The sequence below is a fragment of the Hemicordylus capensis genome, chromosome 1, assembly GCF_027244095.1.
Source record: "Hemicordylus capensis ecotype Gifberg chromosome 1, rHemCap1.1.pri, whole genome shotgun sequence".
Classification (NCBI taxonomy): domain Eukaryota; kingdom Metazoa; phylum Chordata; class Lepidosauria; order Squamata; family Cordylidae; genus Hemicordylus; species Hemicordylus capensis.
This window is the reverse complement of record NC_069657.1, coordinates 267791714-267810732: the sequence shown is the minus strand read 5'-3', so window position 1 is coordinate 267810732 and position 19019 is coordinate 267791714. Positions and strand designations below refer to the sequence as shown.

At 43.1% G+C, this 19019-nt stretch overlaps 3 protein-coding genes across 13 annotated transcripts in view; 1 reads left to right on the top strand and 2 right to left on the bottom strand.

Annotated features, from left to right (window-relative positions):
• Positions 1 to 299, bottom strand: part of ATP7B (ATPase copper transporting beta) — a 72936-nt gene extending 72637 nt beyond the window's left edge. Inside the window, exon 1 of the mRNA XM_053285088.1 lies at positions 186 to 299. The gene's annotated coding sequence lies outside the window, so the exon portion shown is untranslated. The remainder of the gene's footprint in view (positions 1 to 185) is intronic.
• Positions 123 to 10601, top strand: ALG11 (ALG11 alpha-1,2-mannosyltransferase). Of its 2 annotated transcripts, none has more exons than XM_053285101.1 (4): positions 123 to 433; positions 2838 to 3071; positions 4565 to 5493; positions 10213 to 10601. In XM_053285101.1, exons 1-4 carry the CDS (start codon positions 411 to 413, stop codon positions 10482 to 10484), a joined length of 1458 nt encoding a protein of 485 aa, XP_053141076.1. In that variant the 5' UTR covers positions 123 to 410; the 3' UTR covers positions 10485 to 10601. The 2 variants fall into 2 exon arrangements, with proteins under 2 accessions (XP_053141076.1, XP_053141075.1); XM_053285100.1 differs by having other exon boundaries at positions 123 to 449.
• A 286-nt stretch (positions 10602 to 10887) lies between these two features.
• NEK5 (NIMA related kinase 5) overlaps positions 10888 to 19019 on the bottom strand; it is an 84424-nt gene continuing 76292 nt past the window's right edge. For all 10 annotated transcript variants that reach the window (XM_053285094.1, XM_053285096.1, XM_053285093.1 and 7 more), the window contains 5 exons: positions 18876 to 18999; positions 18353 to 18472; positions 17788 to 17925; positions 13681 to 13795; positions 10888 to 12275 (listed from right to left, as the gene is read on the bottom strand). In XM_053285094.1, coding sequence (XP_053141069.1) covers positions 12053 to 12275; positions 13681 to 13795; positions 17788 to 17925; positions 18353 to 18472; positions 18876 to 18999 — 720 coding nt within the window. In that variant the 3' untranslated portion in view covers positions 10888 to 12052. The remainder of the gene's footprint in view (positions 12276 to 13680; positions 13796 to 17787; positions 17926 to 18352; positions 18473 to 18875; positions 19000 to 19019) is intronic.

Here is a 19019-nt window from a genome sequence, read left to right as displayed (position 1 = left end):
CAAGTTCCTATGTATGACTTTCATGTGAGAAAAGACCTTTTTGTTGTCTATGACCTAGGCGGAAAAATCATAGAGCAATGAAAAAGACTGAGAGAGCGTCCCACGAACGTCCGGTGCGTCATCACTCTACCTCCACATCTCTATGGTGCAAACCCTGTTTGCTCTCAGAAATTGGGAATAAATACCGGAGACCGCGTTCATTTTAGTACTGATGATGTTTTGAGGCCGGGCAAACCACATCTCCGAAACTGGAAAAGAGAGTCCTTTAAGCCGTGTCTACAGATGAAGGCGGGGAAAGCCGAAGGGGTAGGAGGGCTTTGGTGGTTGCGGGGCAACGACAGCTTCCGGAGCGAAGGAAGGCGGCTTCCAATCCGGGGTCCCTCGAGTGAGTGACGTCGGCAGCTCCCAAGATGTATGGCTGGCGGTTTCTCAGGTGCGGGTTGCGACTCGTGAGTTCTCCCTCCTGCCTGGGTGGCTTCTTGCCTGCTTTTTCATTTCGGGGGAGGCGAAAGGAAGCCGAGCCAGGCCTCCCTGGGCGGTGTTCGGCCTGCCCTGTCGTCTCCCCCCGGCTTTAAGGCCCTGCCTGCCTTGGGGGATTATTTGGCCGCCTTCCCCGGCAGACTTGGCGCGTTTTGCTGTCCGTTCACCCAGAGCTCTGCTCTCCTGTATCGACGCCTGTTTACATCCGCTCATTTCCCAACATTGTCTGTTTACTTGTTTGTTTGTTGCATTTTTATACCGCCTTCCTGCCTTGACAAAGGCACCCAAAGCGGTTTACAATATGAAAACAAGGGAATTGCATCAGGAGATGAATAAAAGGTTGTCTGAGGCGGTTGGTCTTTTCAGGAGGCCGAGAGCTTGCTGGCCTGGGCGCCTCCTTCCTTGCTTTCCTCTCGGGGGACACAGGTCTCTCATTACTCCTGGGAAGGAGGCGAGAGCTGGTCTTGTGGCAGCAAGCATGACTTGCCCTAGCTAAGCAGGGTCAACTCAGGATGCTGGACGAGCTGGGCCTTCTTGGGCCTAATCCAGCAGGGCTGTTCTTATGTTCTTATATGTGTGAGTGCTGTAAGATAGTCTCCTGGGGGCGGGATGGAGCTGCTCTGGAAAGAGCATCAAAGTTCCAGCCCCCCCCCCCACCGCTGCACCTCCGAGATAGGGCTGAGAGCGATTCCTGCCTGCAGCCTTGGAGAAGCCGCTGCCAGTCTGCAAAGACAATACTGAGCTAGATAGACCAATGGTCTGACTCAGTATATGGCAGCTTCCTCTGTTCCTAAACCCCTTTTCTGAGAGGAGAGTTGGTCTTGTGGTGGACCAGAAGTGACAGGTGCCATATGCCAATGCTGACTGGGGCAAAAAGCCCTGCACCAGCGGTTTTGGAGACAGTGCCAGTGGGCGGAGGAGGACCCTCCCTGCTCCTTAAAAGTACCCCACCACCACCAAACCAGCCTGAACTCCAGACCGCCGAACTGGTTCGTGCCCATCCCTAGAAAGCAACAGCTGTAGATCAAGTCTCTTGAAACTTTGGCTGGCCTTCTCTGAGGAATAGTGGGTCTTTCCCCCCTGACTTTTATCCTTGAGTCCCAGGCTTGGGAGTAAAGCAGGAGCTTGTCTTTGTAGCCATAGCAAATTTTGGAGATACAGGTGGCCCTCGTTATTCACAGGGGTTCGGTTCTTGTCTATAAGCATGAATAAGGAAGCTGCAATAAATGAACCTTGAGTCAATGGGAACTGTAGCGGTTAGGTTCCTAACAAAAAAAAAGGCAAAACAACAACAAAAACCCCAAGGAGGCAGAAATGAGAGAAGAAAAGGACAGTACCTTATTTTCCAGATCTCCAGCAATGCCTGCCAAAACCACAAAATCAGTTGAATATTTGCAAAAAAGTTTTAAAGAGCCACAAAATGGCTCTCTGCTGGAAAATGGCAGCCGGAAATGGTACTGGAAGTCATTTCCGGCCACTCAAACCACGGATAAGTGCATTTTGCCTATTTTTCTATCTGCAGATAATGAAACTGGGTCTCTAGGACCCAACTGTGGATATGTGAAACGGTGGATATGGAGCGAAGTCTTGTATCAAAGTGTCTCCAAACTCAGTGCAAAATCAAAGACAAACCTCCAACTTTCTCTTACTGTGTGCTGGGCCAGGCACTTGCCATATTAAAAACTTGGATGCCACTGGCAACCTGGACAATACATTATTGAACCCTTGTGTGGAATAGAAAGGAGGATGGTTATAGCAGTTACTTCTGTATACAAATGACAACAATGCCTTTAATAAAGGTGTGTAGGCTTTTGAGTTGCAGTTGTTCAGTAAGAATAGAAGGGTACATCCAAAAGTATGGTTGATTACAAAGTGTTCTTTATTTTAGTCACTTCAGCTAGTGACAGCTGTGGAAGACTTAAATCAACACATATTCAACTTTTTAAGTCATGATAAAATGGACTTTATCTTACCGATATTCATGCTACTACACTGTGTGTAGTGTTTTGATATGTGATATTGTCTGCTGCTATTCATTATAACAAATAAGCCCAGATGACTTTCTAAAACTGGTCAGATTGCTAGAATTTCTGAAACCAGGTTGACTGTTTAATGGGGGAGGAGTGAAATCAGTGGGCGTGATCATTTTAGTTATTTCATAGCCTCTGCGCTTTAGGTAATTACTGTGCTGCTTGGTGCTTAGCAATAGTTAAGCTTGCCATGACACTGACAAGCTATTAGAAGTAGTTTCAAACACATACACTTCAAGTATCAGTTCTCTGCTGGGTTCTTAATACATGCTATCTGAATTTCGGTATTGTTGCTGTACTTCAGCTTCTTCCTTTTTCTTGTTTCAGGTTCCTGCAAACATTGTTTCTCCCTACATTGATAGCAAGTGCAGTTTTATGTGTTTTTCTGTTCATACTACTGTGTATTGTAAGGCTTTGGCTCCAACGAAGGAGAAATAGGTCAATCCCAACAGAGGAGGAAGATGAGAAAAAGCCAATTGTTGGATTTTTTCATCCATATTGCAATGCTGGTGGTGGTGGAGAGAGAGTGTTATGGTGTGCTCTAAGAGCACTACAGAAAAAGTAAGTATATATTTCACTTTTATGCAACGGTGTACATTTTTTTCCACACTACTCTCAAACTTTCTGAAATCTCTTGAGGCAGGTTCATATGTCACTCAAAGCCAAGGTTAAACCTTGGCTTTACATAGCATCCCTGGGCCTCAGAAGCATGCATTTTGCCTTCTCTTTCCCTGGTATGAGCAGTTAGAAAGATGCTGAGATCAGTCATGTTGTCCAAATTGACCAGTCTCCATTTATTCTAACTACAGTGCTTGAAATAAACCTGGATCTGAACCCAAGGTTTGAAGTGAGTTTCAGATAAAGATTAATTTGAGAAGCACTGTGGTTTGGAATAAACCAGTATTTATTGGTTTGGATGATATAACCAGTCCTAGCATCTTTCTCCCACAGTGTTAGGAGGTCATAGTAGCTAATGATGGGTTATCCCCTCCTACTTGCTCCAAAGACAGGAAGGTTTCAGGTAGATCAGTTAGGTGTCTGTACCAGCCTCCTTACCTGGTAGGCAGCGGGAGCAGGACTCTCCCAGTTCCTTTCCTGTCTTGCTCCAGGACAGGTGTAGTAGAATTTTTCCAAATCACATGGGGGAAGAGAAATGGGGAATGCATTCTTGAGCTCGGGGATGTCACACAAAGCCAACTTTAACCTTGGCTTTGCGTGGTGTCTAAACCCTTCCTTGGTGAAAATGACAAATTATTTGATAACCAAAACAGTTGTTTCCATTACTGTTGTCATTGAGGGTTTTATTTTTATTACCGTACACTTGTATTACATTTTGTGCCTGTTGTCCTTAAGAAAAGCACAAAAAAGCCCACACCCTCCTTCATCTTATTATTATTACTATTATTTAGTACATTTCTATACCGCCCCATACAAAAAAGTCCCTGGGCAGTTCACAATCTAAAAATAATCTCAAATCCCACAAGACAGTGGGATTACATCACAAAGCATAATTGTACATCATAGAATGGATGACTTTAGTAGAGAATGCTTTCCCAGCCAAAAGGCCGAGAAGCGATCAGTGCTTTCTAAACTAGCGAAATGTTATCTAAAAAATTACACACAGCATACTCTCCTACAGTAGATGCTGTAAATTAACATGTTCCATTGATCAGAATTATACCATTCTTTAAGAAATAGGTGTCATTGGAAAACTTGATTTAAATAACTCCACCCTGCTTCATATGATGATGATACACAAAACCCTTTGATTTCTCAGATGAATGAGTAACTGCAAGCCTCTAACTTATGTGCTCTGGTGTGGTTTGTTTTAGCTGGAAAATTCCACCAATCAGTACTTTACCGTTTGAAATTAATTCTGCTCAGTAAAACTGAGATGCATAAGCCATAAAACCAGTTTAATTGAGCCATGTAAAATTGACCAGAAAGTTGAAAGGAAAATATATTCAGTTGCATTTGTGAACTAGGATTTGCATGGTGGTGGTGGTGGTTTTGAGCAAACGTTTGGAAAATAAACTAAATTTTTTGTTTTCCAGGTATCCAGATGCCGTTTATGTTGTCTATACTGGTGATAGTGATGTCACAGCAGAGAATATCCTTGAAGGTGCTTACAGGCGGTTCAATGTCAAATTAAATCAACCTGTGAAGTTTGTGTTTTTGAAAAAACGCTATCTGGTGGAAGCTTCTCTTTATCCATATTTCACTCTATTGGGTCAGAGTTTAGGGTCTATATTACTTGGCTTGGAAGCTCTTCTGAAGTGTGTTCCTGATATTTACATTGACTCCATGGGTTATGCCTTTACACTTCCTCTCTTTAAATATTTAGGAGGTTGTCAGGTAGGCTGTTATGTTCACTACCCTACGATCAGTACTGACATGCTCTCTGTAGTGAAGAATCAGAATGCCAGATTTAATAATGCAGCTATCATCACAAAAAATCCCTTGTTAAGTAAACTGAAACTTGCGTATTATTACCTTTTTGCTTCCATTTATGGCTTAGTTGGTTCTTGCAGTGACATTGTTATGGTTAATTCTTCATGGACTCTCAATCACATTCTTTCCCTTTGGCGGTGTGGTGCCTGTACAAACATTGTGTATCCACCTTGTGATGTTCAGACCTTCTTAGATATTTCTATCTGTGAGGAGGAGAAGACTACAGAGGAAACTATTGTTTCTGTAAGCCAATTTAGGCCAGAGAAGGACCATCCTTTGCAGATCAGAGCCTTTGCTAAATTTCTGGAAAAGACTGCAGGGCAGCAGGCACTGCCAAAACTAATTCTAATTGGAGGCTGCCGTAATCACGAAGATGACCAGCGTGTGAATGGACTTAAAAAGCTCTGTCAAGAACTGGGTGTTGAGAGAAGGGTGGAGTTCAAAGTCAACATTCCATTTGAAGAACTAAAGAAGCACTTAACAGATGCAACTATTGGTCTTCACACCATGTGGAATGAACACTTTGGGATTGGTGAGTGTTTTGCATATGATCTTATGGGACTGTATATGATATGGGTTGTTGTTTCTAACTCCCAGTATTGAATCTGGTGGCCACTGGCCAACGATGGGGATTTGTGCTGCACACTCAGTATAAAATGGTTGTACTGGTATTCATTCATTATCCCAGCCAAACTAAAAGAGATTATGTTTATTCCCACTAATTAATAACTCATGTATAGATTTGAACCTAGGTCTTGGAGTTGTAAACTTGGAACAGACCCAGTCTAGTCTAATCTCTGCCCTAGAGCCTATCATCATAATCATACTTTAAAAGAATTCCCTCCCAAAATGTCTGACCAACTTTTTTTCTTGTTAGCCTCAATGAAAGATCCTACAGCCTCCTATATTGTTACAGTACTGCTTACAGTTATTTAGGCTAAACATTGGGAAGAATTTGTGGTGGTCTCCTCTAGAACCCTTACTTGATCTATTTATCACACATAGGAAAACCAGCTCCTTCTGCCCCAACCTTTTAAATATTTGAAAGCTGTCAACTTATTGCTACCTAAGCTGTTAGAACGATGATAGCAAAAAATCTGGGCTTTTACAGCAGTGCCTCTAGCTTTTGGAATGACCTGCCTTTAGATGTGATGAGTAGCTCATCTCTGGCTGTCTTTCATAAGAGTTGCAAGACTTCTTAAAAAAAAAAAATTAAAATTCAAGAGGCATTTGGTTGATTTACTAATTTGGAGGCTGTTTTTGTACACATCATTTGCAGACTTGTTTTATGACTCTTGTGTATGTTTTAATACACAGTAAGAATCACTGGGAAAGTAGCTTTAAATTAGTTTAAATATTTTCTCCAGGTTAAAGATACTAGCTCATTTGGTCATGGAGCTTGCATTCTAGCTTCTTTTATCATCTGTGCAGACCAGAGGCTCTCTGAATCCATTCCAGTTTGATCAGTTCTGCAAACCACAATTGAAAAAGAATGTTGATTCAGTATTCCTAATATGAGTTAGGGATGTTCATGAATCGGTTCGGTGGTCCTTTTCCAGATGGCTGAACCGGTTTGGAGGTCTGGTGTTTGGACCTGTTTGGTGGTGGTGGGGTTACCTCCTTGCAGCCCTTGTCAACATAAAACCAGAAAAAAAGTGTATTGGGCACTTCTGGTTTTACGCTGAATGGGGCTGCAAGGAGGTATGCAGCAGCCCTACACCAGTGGTTTTGGCAACAGCGCTGGCAGGGAAAAGGAAGCCGGGGTGGGGAGGAAGGGCACCCTCCCTGCTCTTTAAAAGTAAACCCCCTCCGCTGCTGAACCGTATGGCCGACGTGCACATCCCTAATGTGGGCTGAGGGGGAGAGAGCTCTTCACTCAGTGGCATTATGCTGTTGAGCCACAGTATCACATTCAAAGCTAGATGGACCAATGATCTGACTCAGAAAAAGAGTTTCCTGTATTTTCTAAATTTAACAAGCTTTTCAACACCTAGCTCAAGTTTTCTATATGGAAAGGTAACTATTTCTGACTCAAATGACCACCCACTATAATTTTCATGCTTATTTAGTATAAGGCTAAACAAATAAAGTATATGCAAACTCGCAGCTTTTGGCTTCCTAATATTTTTTGGTTCAGCATTGAGGAATGAACTAGTTGCTACCCTTATTATTAAATAGCAAATCCAGATAATCAGAAGTGTTAAACCAGATAAGTGGCCCACAGAATAGCAGGTAAGCAGTCATTCTCAGCCACCTCTGAAACTTGAATATGTTAGTGTGATGACAGAAGAACTGGTGTATACTGTGATAATAAATTACAGTGCAATCCAATGGATATTTACTTGTGAGTAAATCCCATTGTGTTAAATGGAGCTTATTTTCTCATGATTGAGTTTAGGTTGCAGTTTCCATCTGAGCCTCTGGGCATGGCTTCTTGTTATCAGCCTCTTATTAGTGCAGTTACTTCGCTGTGTGTCTGCAGCAGAAGTTAGTCTAGAATGTATTAGTTTTATTTCCATTCTTTTTAATTAGTAGAGATTGATCCTATGAAGCATGGCACCTTATTTTCCCCCCTTAGTATAGCGAGGTTGTCTTCTAAATACTGGGTTATCAGCCACCCCATGCTCTGAGACAGCACCAATTAAAATTGAGCAGGTTAGTTGCCATAGTCAGGATAGCTGTCAGTTAAGCGTCAGTTCTGGTCCCGTCTTGCTCCGGAATGGAAGCACTTGGAAAAAGCTCTCACTCAAAATGTTCATTATTCTCTTGTTTTCAGGCTAGTTCCATTCTTTTTCTCTCTTCTTATTTCTCTGTGTGCAAGGGTGGAAGTGAGTCATCCATTTAAAAAAGAAGCAAGTTGTTCTAGTAAGAACTAATCAGCCTTTTTTCCTTTCATTGTCTCTACATCTGGACTAAATTTGATGCAAATTGAGGTCCACCAGTTAGATCTCTTGCACCTCAAATGTTCGTGTGTCCGCCATCTTGAATCGGAGTGGATGTCATCATTGCAAACTGCATCATTGAGGTGTCTCTGTGTGTCACTCACTGCAGCTGTTCCAAATTTGGTTCAAATCAGTTACTGTCCATAAGTTAGTGCACTTGTGCCTCAAAGCTTTGTGCTTGCCATCTTGAGTTGGGATGGATGATGTCATCTCAATCTTCATAGGGACACCTCAATCGCCATTGAAGTGTCCCTATGTGTCTCTACAGCTGTAGCAAATTTGGTTCAAATTGGTTAAGTGGTTCAGAAGTTAGCCCACTTGTGCCTCAAAAGTGTACGCGTCTGCCATCTTAAATAAGTGTGGATGACATCATCACAAACTACATCGTTGAGGTGTCCATGTGTGTCACTCACTGCAACTGTACCTAATTTTGTTTAAATTGGTTAGACAGTCCACAAACTAGCCCACTTAAGCCTCAGATGTTCACATGACTGCCTTCCTGAACTGGAGTGGATTACATCATCACACACGATGCCATTTGGGCATCTGTATGTGTCTCTACAGCTGTAGCAAATTTGGTTCAAATCAGGCGAGTCACAAGTTAGCCCACTTGTGCCTCAAAAGTTTATGCCTCTGCCATCTTGGATTGAGATGGATGACATCATCACAAACTGCAGCATTGAGGTGTCCCTTTGTGCCCTACAACTATACCTGATTTGGTTCATATTGGTCCAGGTGTTGCAAAGTTGATGGGTGGGGGACACACGGACGGACACACACACACACACACACACACACACACAGCCGGGTGATCTCATAATTCTACTGGAAAGTAGGCTAGAAAGAAAAGAAAAATCCTTTGTACTTTAACCTCCTGCCTGGGAAACGTGGAAGTTTCCCAGGTTGTGGACGTTTTGGTGAGTTACATCTCTGAGGGAACCATGTCCGATTTCAAGGGCAAGGAACCTATTGAGCAGCCCCTTTCTTTTCCAACTGAACTGCGCTAGTCTTTTCCTCTGCGTGAGGAAAAGACTAGCGTGAGGAAAAGACTATTCCTTCAACCTCTGTAACAATTACCCCCCCTCTTCCCCCTATCAAGCACCCTGTTGTCCCCAGATCAGGACCTACAGCTCCCACCATTCCCCGCCCTGAGCCTGCCATGCAGATGTCCAAATCTCAGTCCTCTGAATCTGAAAGGAAAGAAGGGGACCTCTCAGATGAGCAAGCTCCCTGCTCTTCCTAGATCTCACCTGATCTTCCTAGTTCAAACTGCTTTTTCCCTACTTCAGAATTTGAGGTTCTGCTTTCGAAGGTTAAGAAAGTTATTAAGGATGTCAGCAAGGATTGATGCAGGGCTATCAAGATATCTTAAATGTACCAAAAGCCTTAGGCAAACTGATTCTTATTAGTTTCCTTTCAACCTTCTTCTCTAGGCTCCAGGGCTTCCAAGATTACTCTGGCTAGGTGGATTAGGGCTACCATCACCCTCGCCTATGAATCTTTACACCTACCTGTTCCAGTAGGCATTACTGCACATTCTACCAGAAGCACTTCCACTTCTGCAGTCTTTTCAGCTTGTGCACCTCTCTCAGAAATTTGTGAAGCAGCTACATGGGCCTGTCACGCCATTTATTAACCATTATAAAATATCTTCTTTTCATGCTGATCAAGCGGCCATGGGCCACACCATTCTTCAGCAGATGGTCTAGGCCATCCCCTCCCCTCCCATATGTCTCTCAGCTTGGGTAAGTCCCAGTGTTTAGAGGATGACCTCCTTATACTGTGGAAAAAGAAACTTTAGTACTTACCTTGAAGGGTTCTTTTTCAAGGTATAGGGAGGTCATCCAGCCCTCCCGTTGCAGGGTAGTGGAGGGAGTTTGTTGGGAGGTGGGGGCAACACACAGGGTTGGCGTTTCCTCTTTCCTCTAGTTTTTCTTGTTGATCTGTTTGTTATCAGTTACCTTTACAGTTTGGCATCTGTTTCTCCTAACTTTGCCTTTTCCAAGATGTGTTTATTCTCTTGCGATAGTCCCAGAACTGGGGCTTGACTGATAGCTATCCTGACTACAGGAACTAGCCTGCTCAATTTTAATTGGCCCTGTCTTGGAGCATGCAGTGGCTGATAACTCAGTGTTTAGAGGACGACATTCCCTTTCTGTTTCAAACAAGTTTAATATCCTATGCTAGAAACACAACTTAGAAATGTCATTGTTTTTCCTAATGCTTTTAAAACTGTTCTAGACATTGAAGTCTTTAGTCGTGAAGAACTGAGACAACTGCAGTTCACAAGTTTGTTTCATGTCTTATAGGAATTGTTGAATGTATGGCAGCTGGCACAATTATCCTTGCTCACAATTCTGGGGGCCCCAAATTAGACATTGTGGTACCCTATGAAGGAAATATTACTGGATTTCTAGCAGAAAATGAAGAAAGTTATGCAGAAACCATGGCTTATATCTTTTCACTATCTTCTGCAAAAAGACTGAAGATCAGACAAAATGCTCGTCAGTCTGTGAGGAGATTTTCTGAACAAGAATTTGATGAAGCATTCCTATTATCTGTGGAAGAGTTATTTAAATAAAATTCTGTATATATCAATCTGGACATACTCGAATCATTATGGTAATACATTTGTGCATTTTGATTTACTATATTGTGTTGTGCAATAAAAACCTGATCTGTTTGCTTTTACATGAAAGGGGGTATTTTATGAAAATTCATATTCATTCAGTATGCTTCATTCTCAAACTCATAAATGTCTTATGAGCGATTATTTAAATCGCTGCAGAAGACATTTGAATCAAAATGCATCTGGTGGATGTCTATATGAAGCTTCCAGAGTGAACTGCTAGATAGAAAATTCTTTGTGATATGGATGCTATTTACAAGTAAATAATAATACCAAATTGTTATTGCTCATGTATATTTCTGAGACCGGGGGATAGGTCTATTTTTGTCAAGTATATAGAAAATCAGACATGACGTAGTTTAGGGTTTATTTATTCTTTGTCAAGATTGTTACGTTGTAGACTATCCAGAAATTTTCATTGCTCTTGATTGAAGCTTAACTTGAGTGTGATTTTTCAAGGCCTCTTATGGCACCAAGGCCCTCCTGAGATGTACTAATGTAAAACTACTTCTGTAAAAGCTTTCTTCCCGAATCAACCATGAGTATAAACAACTTGTCCTCTGCTTAGCCTAATAAATAGCCTCTCCTTGCACAGGAGCTTATAAAATCTGAACTCTCCCATACTTATACATTATAACAGACAACTTAATCATAAAATATCTCTGTACCACATTCTTTTAATAAGCATATGGGAAATTGGCTTTAAACTTGTATTTAAAGCCTCATTTCTGGCTTGGTTCTCAACAAAGTAGCTAACATGTATCTGGGCCGTATCACTTCAGGCTGTAGGTAGGGGTTAAAATGACTGAAAGTTCTTTCATACAAACAAAAACATGCATAGAAAACTAGCTTTAAGGTCCAGAAGCTAGACTAGAATCCTCCTTCCTGACATCTAGTATTCTTGAAGGCAAAAGTTTTTGTTTTCTATGAAGAGACATTTAATCATTTGAATTCCTGTCTGTAGTTTGAAGTAGCAAAGGCCAGGTACAGATGAATAGACCTAGACCCATGTTACTGAAGTTAGATCTTTGAAGGAGACAATCAGAACGTACACACAAAGGAGATGTGCAGTGATGGTAAAATTAGAAAGAAGTCCTACATCTACAGCCATAAATACAGTGCATAGAGGCATGACATGTTCCTTGTACAACTCGGGAACAGGGATACTTATACAAAGCATCCCCTCTACACTGATTGCCTATCTGGCAGAAGATCCTTGGGAGCAAGCAAGGGGAAAGAGCCTAGGCGAAAGCACTGCTTCTGCTCAGGAATTCACCATGGCTATTTTGTTAGACCTCTAGACATCTGAAGGGGAAATGATGGTCCCAATACTTGCATCCCACACTGAATGGAACCACTGACTGGTTTTAGTTTGAAAAGCTTTAGCCATGCTTGGTGTTTCTAGTTCTAAGTAATATTATAGTAGAACATATAGTAGTAGTTAACTCTAGAAAAGTGCCCATTTTTAAACATTTTAAAATAGTTTCAATCAGCTCTTCAAACTATTTCCCAAGAGTGCATTATCTAATGGCTCCTTCTTGATGGTTGCTAGGCAGGTTACTATTGTCTTCGAAACCTTCATCAGGTTTTCTGAGTGTACTATTACGTAAGCGCTCTTTTTCCACTTGATCTCTGTCCAGTGACTCAACTGGAGCTTTTAAGACCTCTTCCACAGATGTTACCACTTTTTCCAGAGACTCAATAAGCTCATTCCTTAGTTCATCTTCAGATTCTTCAAAGTTTCTGTATGATTAACAGAAGAAAGTGGATATTCACAAATACATTCATATTGTTTCCAACTGACTTCAGTGTTTAATTCTTAAGATTGATCAGCACTTAGGCTTTCAGGTTCATAGACAGTGATGAGCCCCTTTTGGATGTAAGGTCCCCAGCAAGCTCATGACCTGGCAGGTGAAAATACTGTTTGTATGAAGAAATGCCACCATAGGCATAGTGTTATCTGGCTTCCCCAATTTCTTTGTCAAAGTGACATACTTGGGGCAGTATCCTCCTAGGAAAACTGGAGTGGTACATCATCCATGAGGAGGAGCCAGACCACAAGGAGGTGTGGACACACAAACCTCCTTGAGATCCCAGCTAGACTAGGAAGCAATGTGGGCCTCTTCATGTATGAGCCAATCAAGTCAGTTTTAAATTATTCTGTTTCTCCCCCTTGCTATTTTTAAATAATTCATATAGTTACAGTAATTTCAAATGCTGGGAAAAAGTTCTGAGCAAAATTTGGTATGAAATGGCTTCCCTTATCTTTATATACATTTATTGTACTATACATTTATTGTACTATCCACAACATTTTTTGTACTATCACTATACATTTATTGTACTATCCACAACATTTTTTCTCATAGCATTTTAAACATGAGCTGAGCTCCAAGTTGGGTGAGTGGTAAAGCGACGGCATGACTATCGTATGTGAAGTTAACTGCATCGTAATTGTAAACGTTTGCATTCATTTATCTGGAAGGGCCTTATTATTTCATTGGTGTAGTAGCGCTCTTGTATAACAATGTGAGCATTGGAATACTGGGGGAGTTGCAGTTTATTATTACTCTCTTGAAGTTTGGTGTAGTTGTTCATTCTCTTGAAAGTTTGTAATGTTAGTACATGAAAAATCCTATTGCTTAACAAAGATGCTATCCTGACTTTGTCAGAGAAGCAAAAGAAGACATGTTAATTATGGATGTACACAAACAGTTTGTGCATTCCCTGGGGAGGCGCGGGGGGGGGGGGGGGAGGCGTGTGCCACTAAAGAATAGGTAGGACGCTCCTTACCCGTTCACACTCTCCCTGCCGATTTCCTCCCCACCGGTGCTCAAGTTTGAAAGAGACATGTGGGGCTGCAGCATTCCTTTTTGCAGCCCCAAATGGCATGCGAGCCGGCCATTTGGGTAGTCACCACACAGAGTTGCATGCTGAAGCCCCGCGTGTCTCTTTCAAACTTGAGCACTGGCTGGGGAAATGTGGCGGGGAGCGGGTGCACAGGTAAAGAGTGCCTGACCTGGTCTTTAAAGCCCCACCCCCACCCATCAAGCTGGCTTAGCCAGCATTTGAACAGGTTTGGCACTCCAGGAAGGAAGTGCTGAACCTGTTCATGCCCATCCCTACAATGTTAATAGCACCAACTCACGTGTCATAGTCATCAGATCTTGGTTCAAGTCTGTCTTCATCCACTTCAACCGAAGAACCTAAATCAGTTGAATCAGCTTCATCCTTTTCTTCAGTCCATGGGGTTACTGTCTCCTCTGAAGAAGAACATGTTTTAGTTAGTTGGTTTGTATGTCACACATCAAGCTGTTGTTCAAAAACAACTACAGTGGGTGGCTGAAAAGCTGGCACCTCTGTATTCTTACTCCTTAACATCTGAGTAATTGGGATTTCATATTAACATAAGGTTTATAGGGAGAGATTGCCCTTTTATAAAAGTGATTACATCAGTGATATTTGTAGAGCTTTAATGGTTTTTAAAAACTCCTCCCCCTTCCTTTTTCAGATACACATGAGTATCTCAGATATATACCGTTTCTACCTAGGGGGTCATACGCAGAAGGTGGTGCTGGGAGATGCCTGCTCCACCCCTTGGCCTTTGGCCTATGGGGTGCCACAAGGATCTATTCGGTCCCCCATACTGTTTAACATTTGCAGGAAGTCCCTGGGAGAGGTCATCCGTAGGTGTGGGCTGTGGTGCCATCATTATGCTGATGACACCCAGCTCTACCTATCTTTTAAATCAGCAGACACCAGGGAGGCAGTGGATGCTTTGATCTGGGGCTTGGAGGCTGTTCTGGACTGGATGGGGGCAAACAAGCTGAAACTCAATCCAGATAAGACGGAAATGCTCTGGGTTGGTAGAACTGATCATCCGAGTAATGAGGCAAATCTGGTCTTGGAAGGGGTCACACTCCCTCTGAAAGACAAAGTCTACAGCTTATAGGTGCTTCTGGACCCAACACTGTCCTTGGAGGCGCAGGTGGCGGCGGTGTGCAGAAGCGCCTTTTACCAACTACAGCTGGTATGCCAGCTGCAACCCTACTTGGAGAAGTTGGACCTGACCTCAGTCACTCGTGCGTTGGTAACATCCAGATTGGACTACTGCAATGTGCTCTATGAGGGGCTGCCCTTGAAGACTGTTTGGAAGCTTCAGCTGGTTCAGAATACTGCCGCAAGGATACACGTGGGTGCATGTCGCTTCACAAGTATTACACCCATCCTGCATCAGCTTCATTGGCTACCAGTCCGCTTCCGGGCTAGATTAAAGGTGCTGGTATTGGCCTTTAAAGCCCTACATTGCTTGGGGCTGGGGTATCTCTTGGACCACATTTGCACATATGAATCTGCCAGGGACCTCCACTCATCTCAGGCCCTGTTCATGACCCCTCCACTAACAGAGATCCGGTTGGCGGAGACTAGAGACAGGGCCTTTTCAGTTGTGGCCCCTTGGCTTTGGAACGCCCTCCCTGAAGAGCTTCGCCATGCTCCCTTCCCTCAGTGTTTTTTAAAAAACATTTTAACACACACCTTTTTAAGGAGGCTTTTTAATGCTCCATGGACTATGGTAAAGTGAACTTGTTTGTTTAATTTAGTTAATTTTATTACTTTTATTGTATCTGTGTCTATCTTATTGTTGTGAGCCACCCCGAGCAGTAGTGCACTGAAGGGGCGGAGTATAAATATTCTAAATAGATAGATAGATAGATAGATAAGAGAATCATAAAACAGCTGATTTTATATTACAGAAGCAGCAGCCACAACAGATCAATAAAATTGAACACAAACCAAAACAACTAAAACAAGCTACAGTACATGCTGGAATACCTGGACGGATCAAAAGGTTTCCAGGACACGGATAACTGTGGCCAAACCATCTCTCTCTAGGAGGGCCTGTAGCTGGTGCACCAGCCTTAGCTGGGGAAGGCACTGTATGCCACAGATGCCACTTGGGCCTGCACTGACAATGCAAAATCAATCAATAGCCCCAGACTGGTGGAACACACCACTGCCCCAATCACATGAGCCACTTATAAACAGCACCTCTGTCATGGATTAAGCTTCAATTTACTGGCCCTCATCCAGTCCATTAAAGACTGGTATACTTCCACATTACACAATTAAGGTCCTGGACAGGCATTATTAGGTACCGTATTTTATGGAATATAAGACTCACTTTTTTCCTCGAAAAATATCCGCCAAAATTCAGGTGCGTCTTATATGTTTTAACAGTTTAATATGTTAAAACTCTGAAAAACTGGATTAAAATTAAGGTGCGTCTTATAGTCTGTAGCGTCTTATAGTCCGTAAAATACGGTATTACATTCTTGGACACTGGCTGACATCCTTACAAATAAAGCACACCCCTTAGTAGGTCTGCGGGCACACAGCAGGAGCCCTCACACCACTCCCCCAGTCCTCTAGTGCTCACGCTGTTGCAGAAGAGCACGGATACTTTCGAGCACTCCACGCTCCAGAAGCACTCTGCAAGAGTGGAAATATATTGCTGACCCTCAGTGACATGTTTTCACTCTTGCAGAGTGCTTCCAGAGCACTGGCAGTGCTCAGAAGTATTCATGCTCTTACAACCTCATGAGCACAAGAGGATTGGGGAGTTGCATGAGGGTCCTGCTGTGTCCCCACAGACCCAAACAAAGTGTGTGCTTCATTAGTCAGGAAGTCAGCCATTGTCTAAAATGTTTCCTTGGTTCTGAAGCTTTACAACTTTCTCATTTGCCTGATCATCAATAAGTATGTATGACAATCTGATACTTTACTGTGTGCAAGTTTTTCATTTGCTCTGTATATTCATGTAATATACACGATGTAACTTTACTATTATATCAGACTAGTATTTTTAAGCCCGTTATAATAACGGGTGCTAGGTCCCCCCCCCCCTTTATTCCTTCTTCCTTTCTCTTGCTCTTTTTTTGTTGTTTCTTTTTTCTTTCTGACTCACTTTCTTTCCTTCCTTTTCTCGTCCCCCCCCCCTTTTTAAATTCTTTTCTTTCTCTTTCTCTTTTCTTTCTATAATGGGTGTGCTCTTTGGGGCTGGTGGCTTTTTTTCTATTTTTTCCCCTTTTCTCTCTCTCTCCCTCCCTTTGTTCTTTACTTTTATCTCTCTTATTTTCCCTTCCTCCCTCTTTGTTTATTTTGTTCTTTTCTTTCCCTTCTCTCTCTTCTCTCTTATTCCTTCTGCTGGCTCTAATCTCCCCGCCCACCCACCCACCCCGATTAAGGGCCAAATCGGCCCAAACAACTGCCGCCGCCGCCCGCCCCCCAGCTGCCCGAGTCCTCCTCACCCCCGCCTTAGGCCTGTGTCAGTCGGGCGATCAAGGACCATAATCTGAGAAGGAGAGAGGAGCTCGCAAACAGAGCTCCTCTCTCTGCAAAGCCTCTGCATGAACTGGCATTTTGGGCACAAAGGACGCCTGTTGTGTCCTTTGCGCCCAAAGCACCAGTTCGGGCAGAGGCTTTGCAGAGAGAGGAGCTCTGTTTGCGAGCTCCTCTCTCCTCAGATTAAGGTCCCTGATTGCCCGACTGACGCGGGCCTAAGACGGGGGTGAGGAGGACTCGGGCAGCTAGGAGGGTGAGTGGGCGGGTGGTCGTCATCGTCGGCAATTGTTTGGGCCGATTTGGCCCTTAATCAGGTGGGGGGGCCGTCGGGGTCGGCTGGTGGCGGCAAGTGAGAGAGCGGCGGGAGGAGTAAGTAAACCTTCCCGCCACTCTTAAAGGAACCCCCCCACTCTTTTCTTTTCTCCCGGCCTTTTTCTTTTTTCTTCCCCGCCCCCCGCTGCTCTCCTGGTTCCTCCGCTACTCTCACAACCCTCCCGGTTCCCCCGCTGCTGGCTTAGCCCTCCCAGTTCCCCCGCTGCTGCTTCAGTTTTTCCAGGTCCCCCTGCCGCTAAACAACATGGCTGCCCGTGTCTGGACGGCTGTATCTTTCACAGTCGCTCTGCGCATGCCCAGAACGGCCGAGAAAGACACGGGCCGAAGACAGGCACGGGATCACGCTTTAGCTTCTTATTATAGAGGATACATTCTGAGGATTTGTTTTTAAGGGGTTTTCCTCCTATCAGTTTTCTTTACGTTTACATCTTTATGTACTTGTGGATGAACCTCTGATGGATATCCTTACTCCCACATTCATGTGTATATTTGCCCTGATATATTGTATTGCTGTACTAAACATAGAATTAATCTCAAGAATGACTATTGTATAAGAGATGACACACACAAAACAACTTACTGAGCTCTTCGGCTTGGCACAAAGTGTCACTGGAGCATTCTGCTTCTGCCAACATATTCATAAGTGTCCCAGGTGATTCTTGGCTCCATTTTTTCCTGTTTTCCGGGAATTCTGAAGGAATATTGATTACCTGGCCAACTGAGAAACAGATATATTCGTTCACTGTACACGGTCACTAATGTAAAAATTGGTCCTACTGAATTTTCCCCAAATGCCAGCAACTACCTTTTCAATGCTCTTTTCTCCCACTTCTCTTGCTCTAGCAATAAATGATTTTTCAGCCAAGAAGCCTCCATTTGCTGACTATTCTTGTTTTGGCAACAGTAACAAGGAACACAGATTTTAAAAGCGGAAACTTGAAAGGATAGGAGGATAACAGATCTATATGCTTCTTTCTAATGAAGGAAAAAAATCTTGGGAGTCCATTTCTGGTCACCATAGGCTACCCATCTGAAATGCTACTGCTTTTCACATCTAAAAGTGCACAGACAGGGGCACAGAGGAGGCTGGAAGCCTTTCTCTCTCTCTTACATTATAAGAATGTAAAATATTTCACCAAGGTCACCTTCATCTATGGTAGGGCACACAGAGGTGATCTCTGCATTATCTAGAAGATCCAAGAGAGTCCTTGGGGCCGCAGCTTGCCAGTGTTTTCTGTTCACTATAGCATCTTCATTGTCAGCATCTAAGGGGATAAATGAGATCTGGATGCAATTCTGCAATTTGTATTGTAGACAATAAGGTGCTGGCTCATACAACTTTGTTGTATTTTATTTGTTGGCAAAAAATTTACGGTGAAGTTCTGTGTGGAACCTAGATGGTCTGATCACATACCTAAGAAGGGTTTTTGTGTGTTTTTTTAATTGAGCTGATGGTGGCAGGGTTGATGCTGTGCTATGCTGTACACTGCATGGCAAGAAAACAGGTGTATGAATCAGCTCTCTGAAACAACAACAGTGTTATATAATATGATTCACAGTCTCAACCTGAGGGCTAGCATGCCATTCCTCTTGTCCATCACGGTCTCAGCTGCTAATGAACAAGAGGCATGGCATGCTAACACACAGCTAGCAATTTCAGAGGAATACCTGCTTCCCAACAGCATAGTTCCACCAAAGCTTTGTCTATGTAATTATCATAGATGTTCGTCAGCTTTTCCTTCAGGTTTTTTCCATCCTCAAATGTCAGTGTTTCATTAAGTTCATCACGTTCCTGAAATCAAGCAAAAGAAT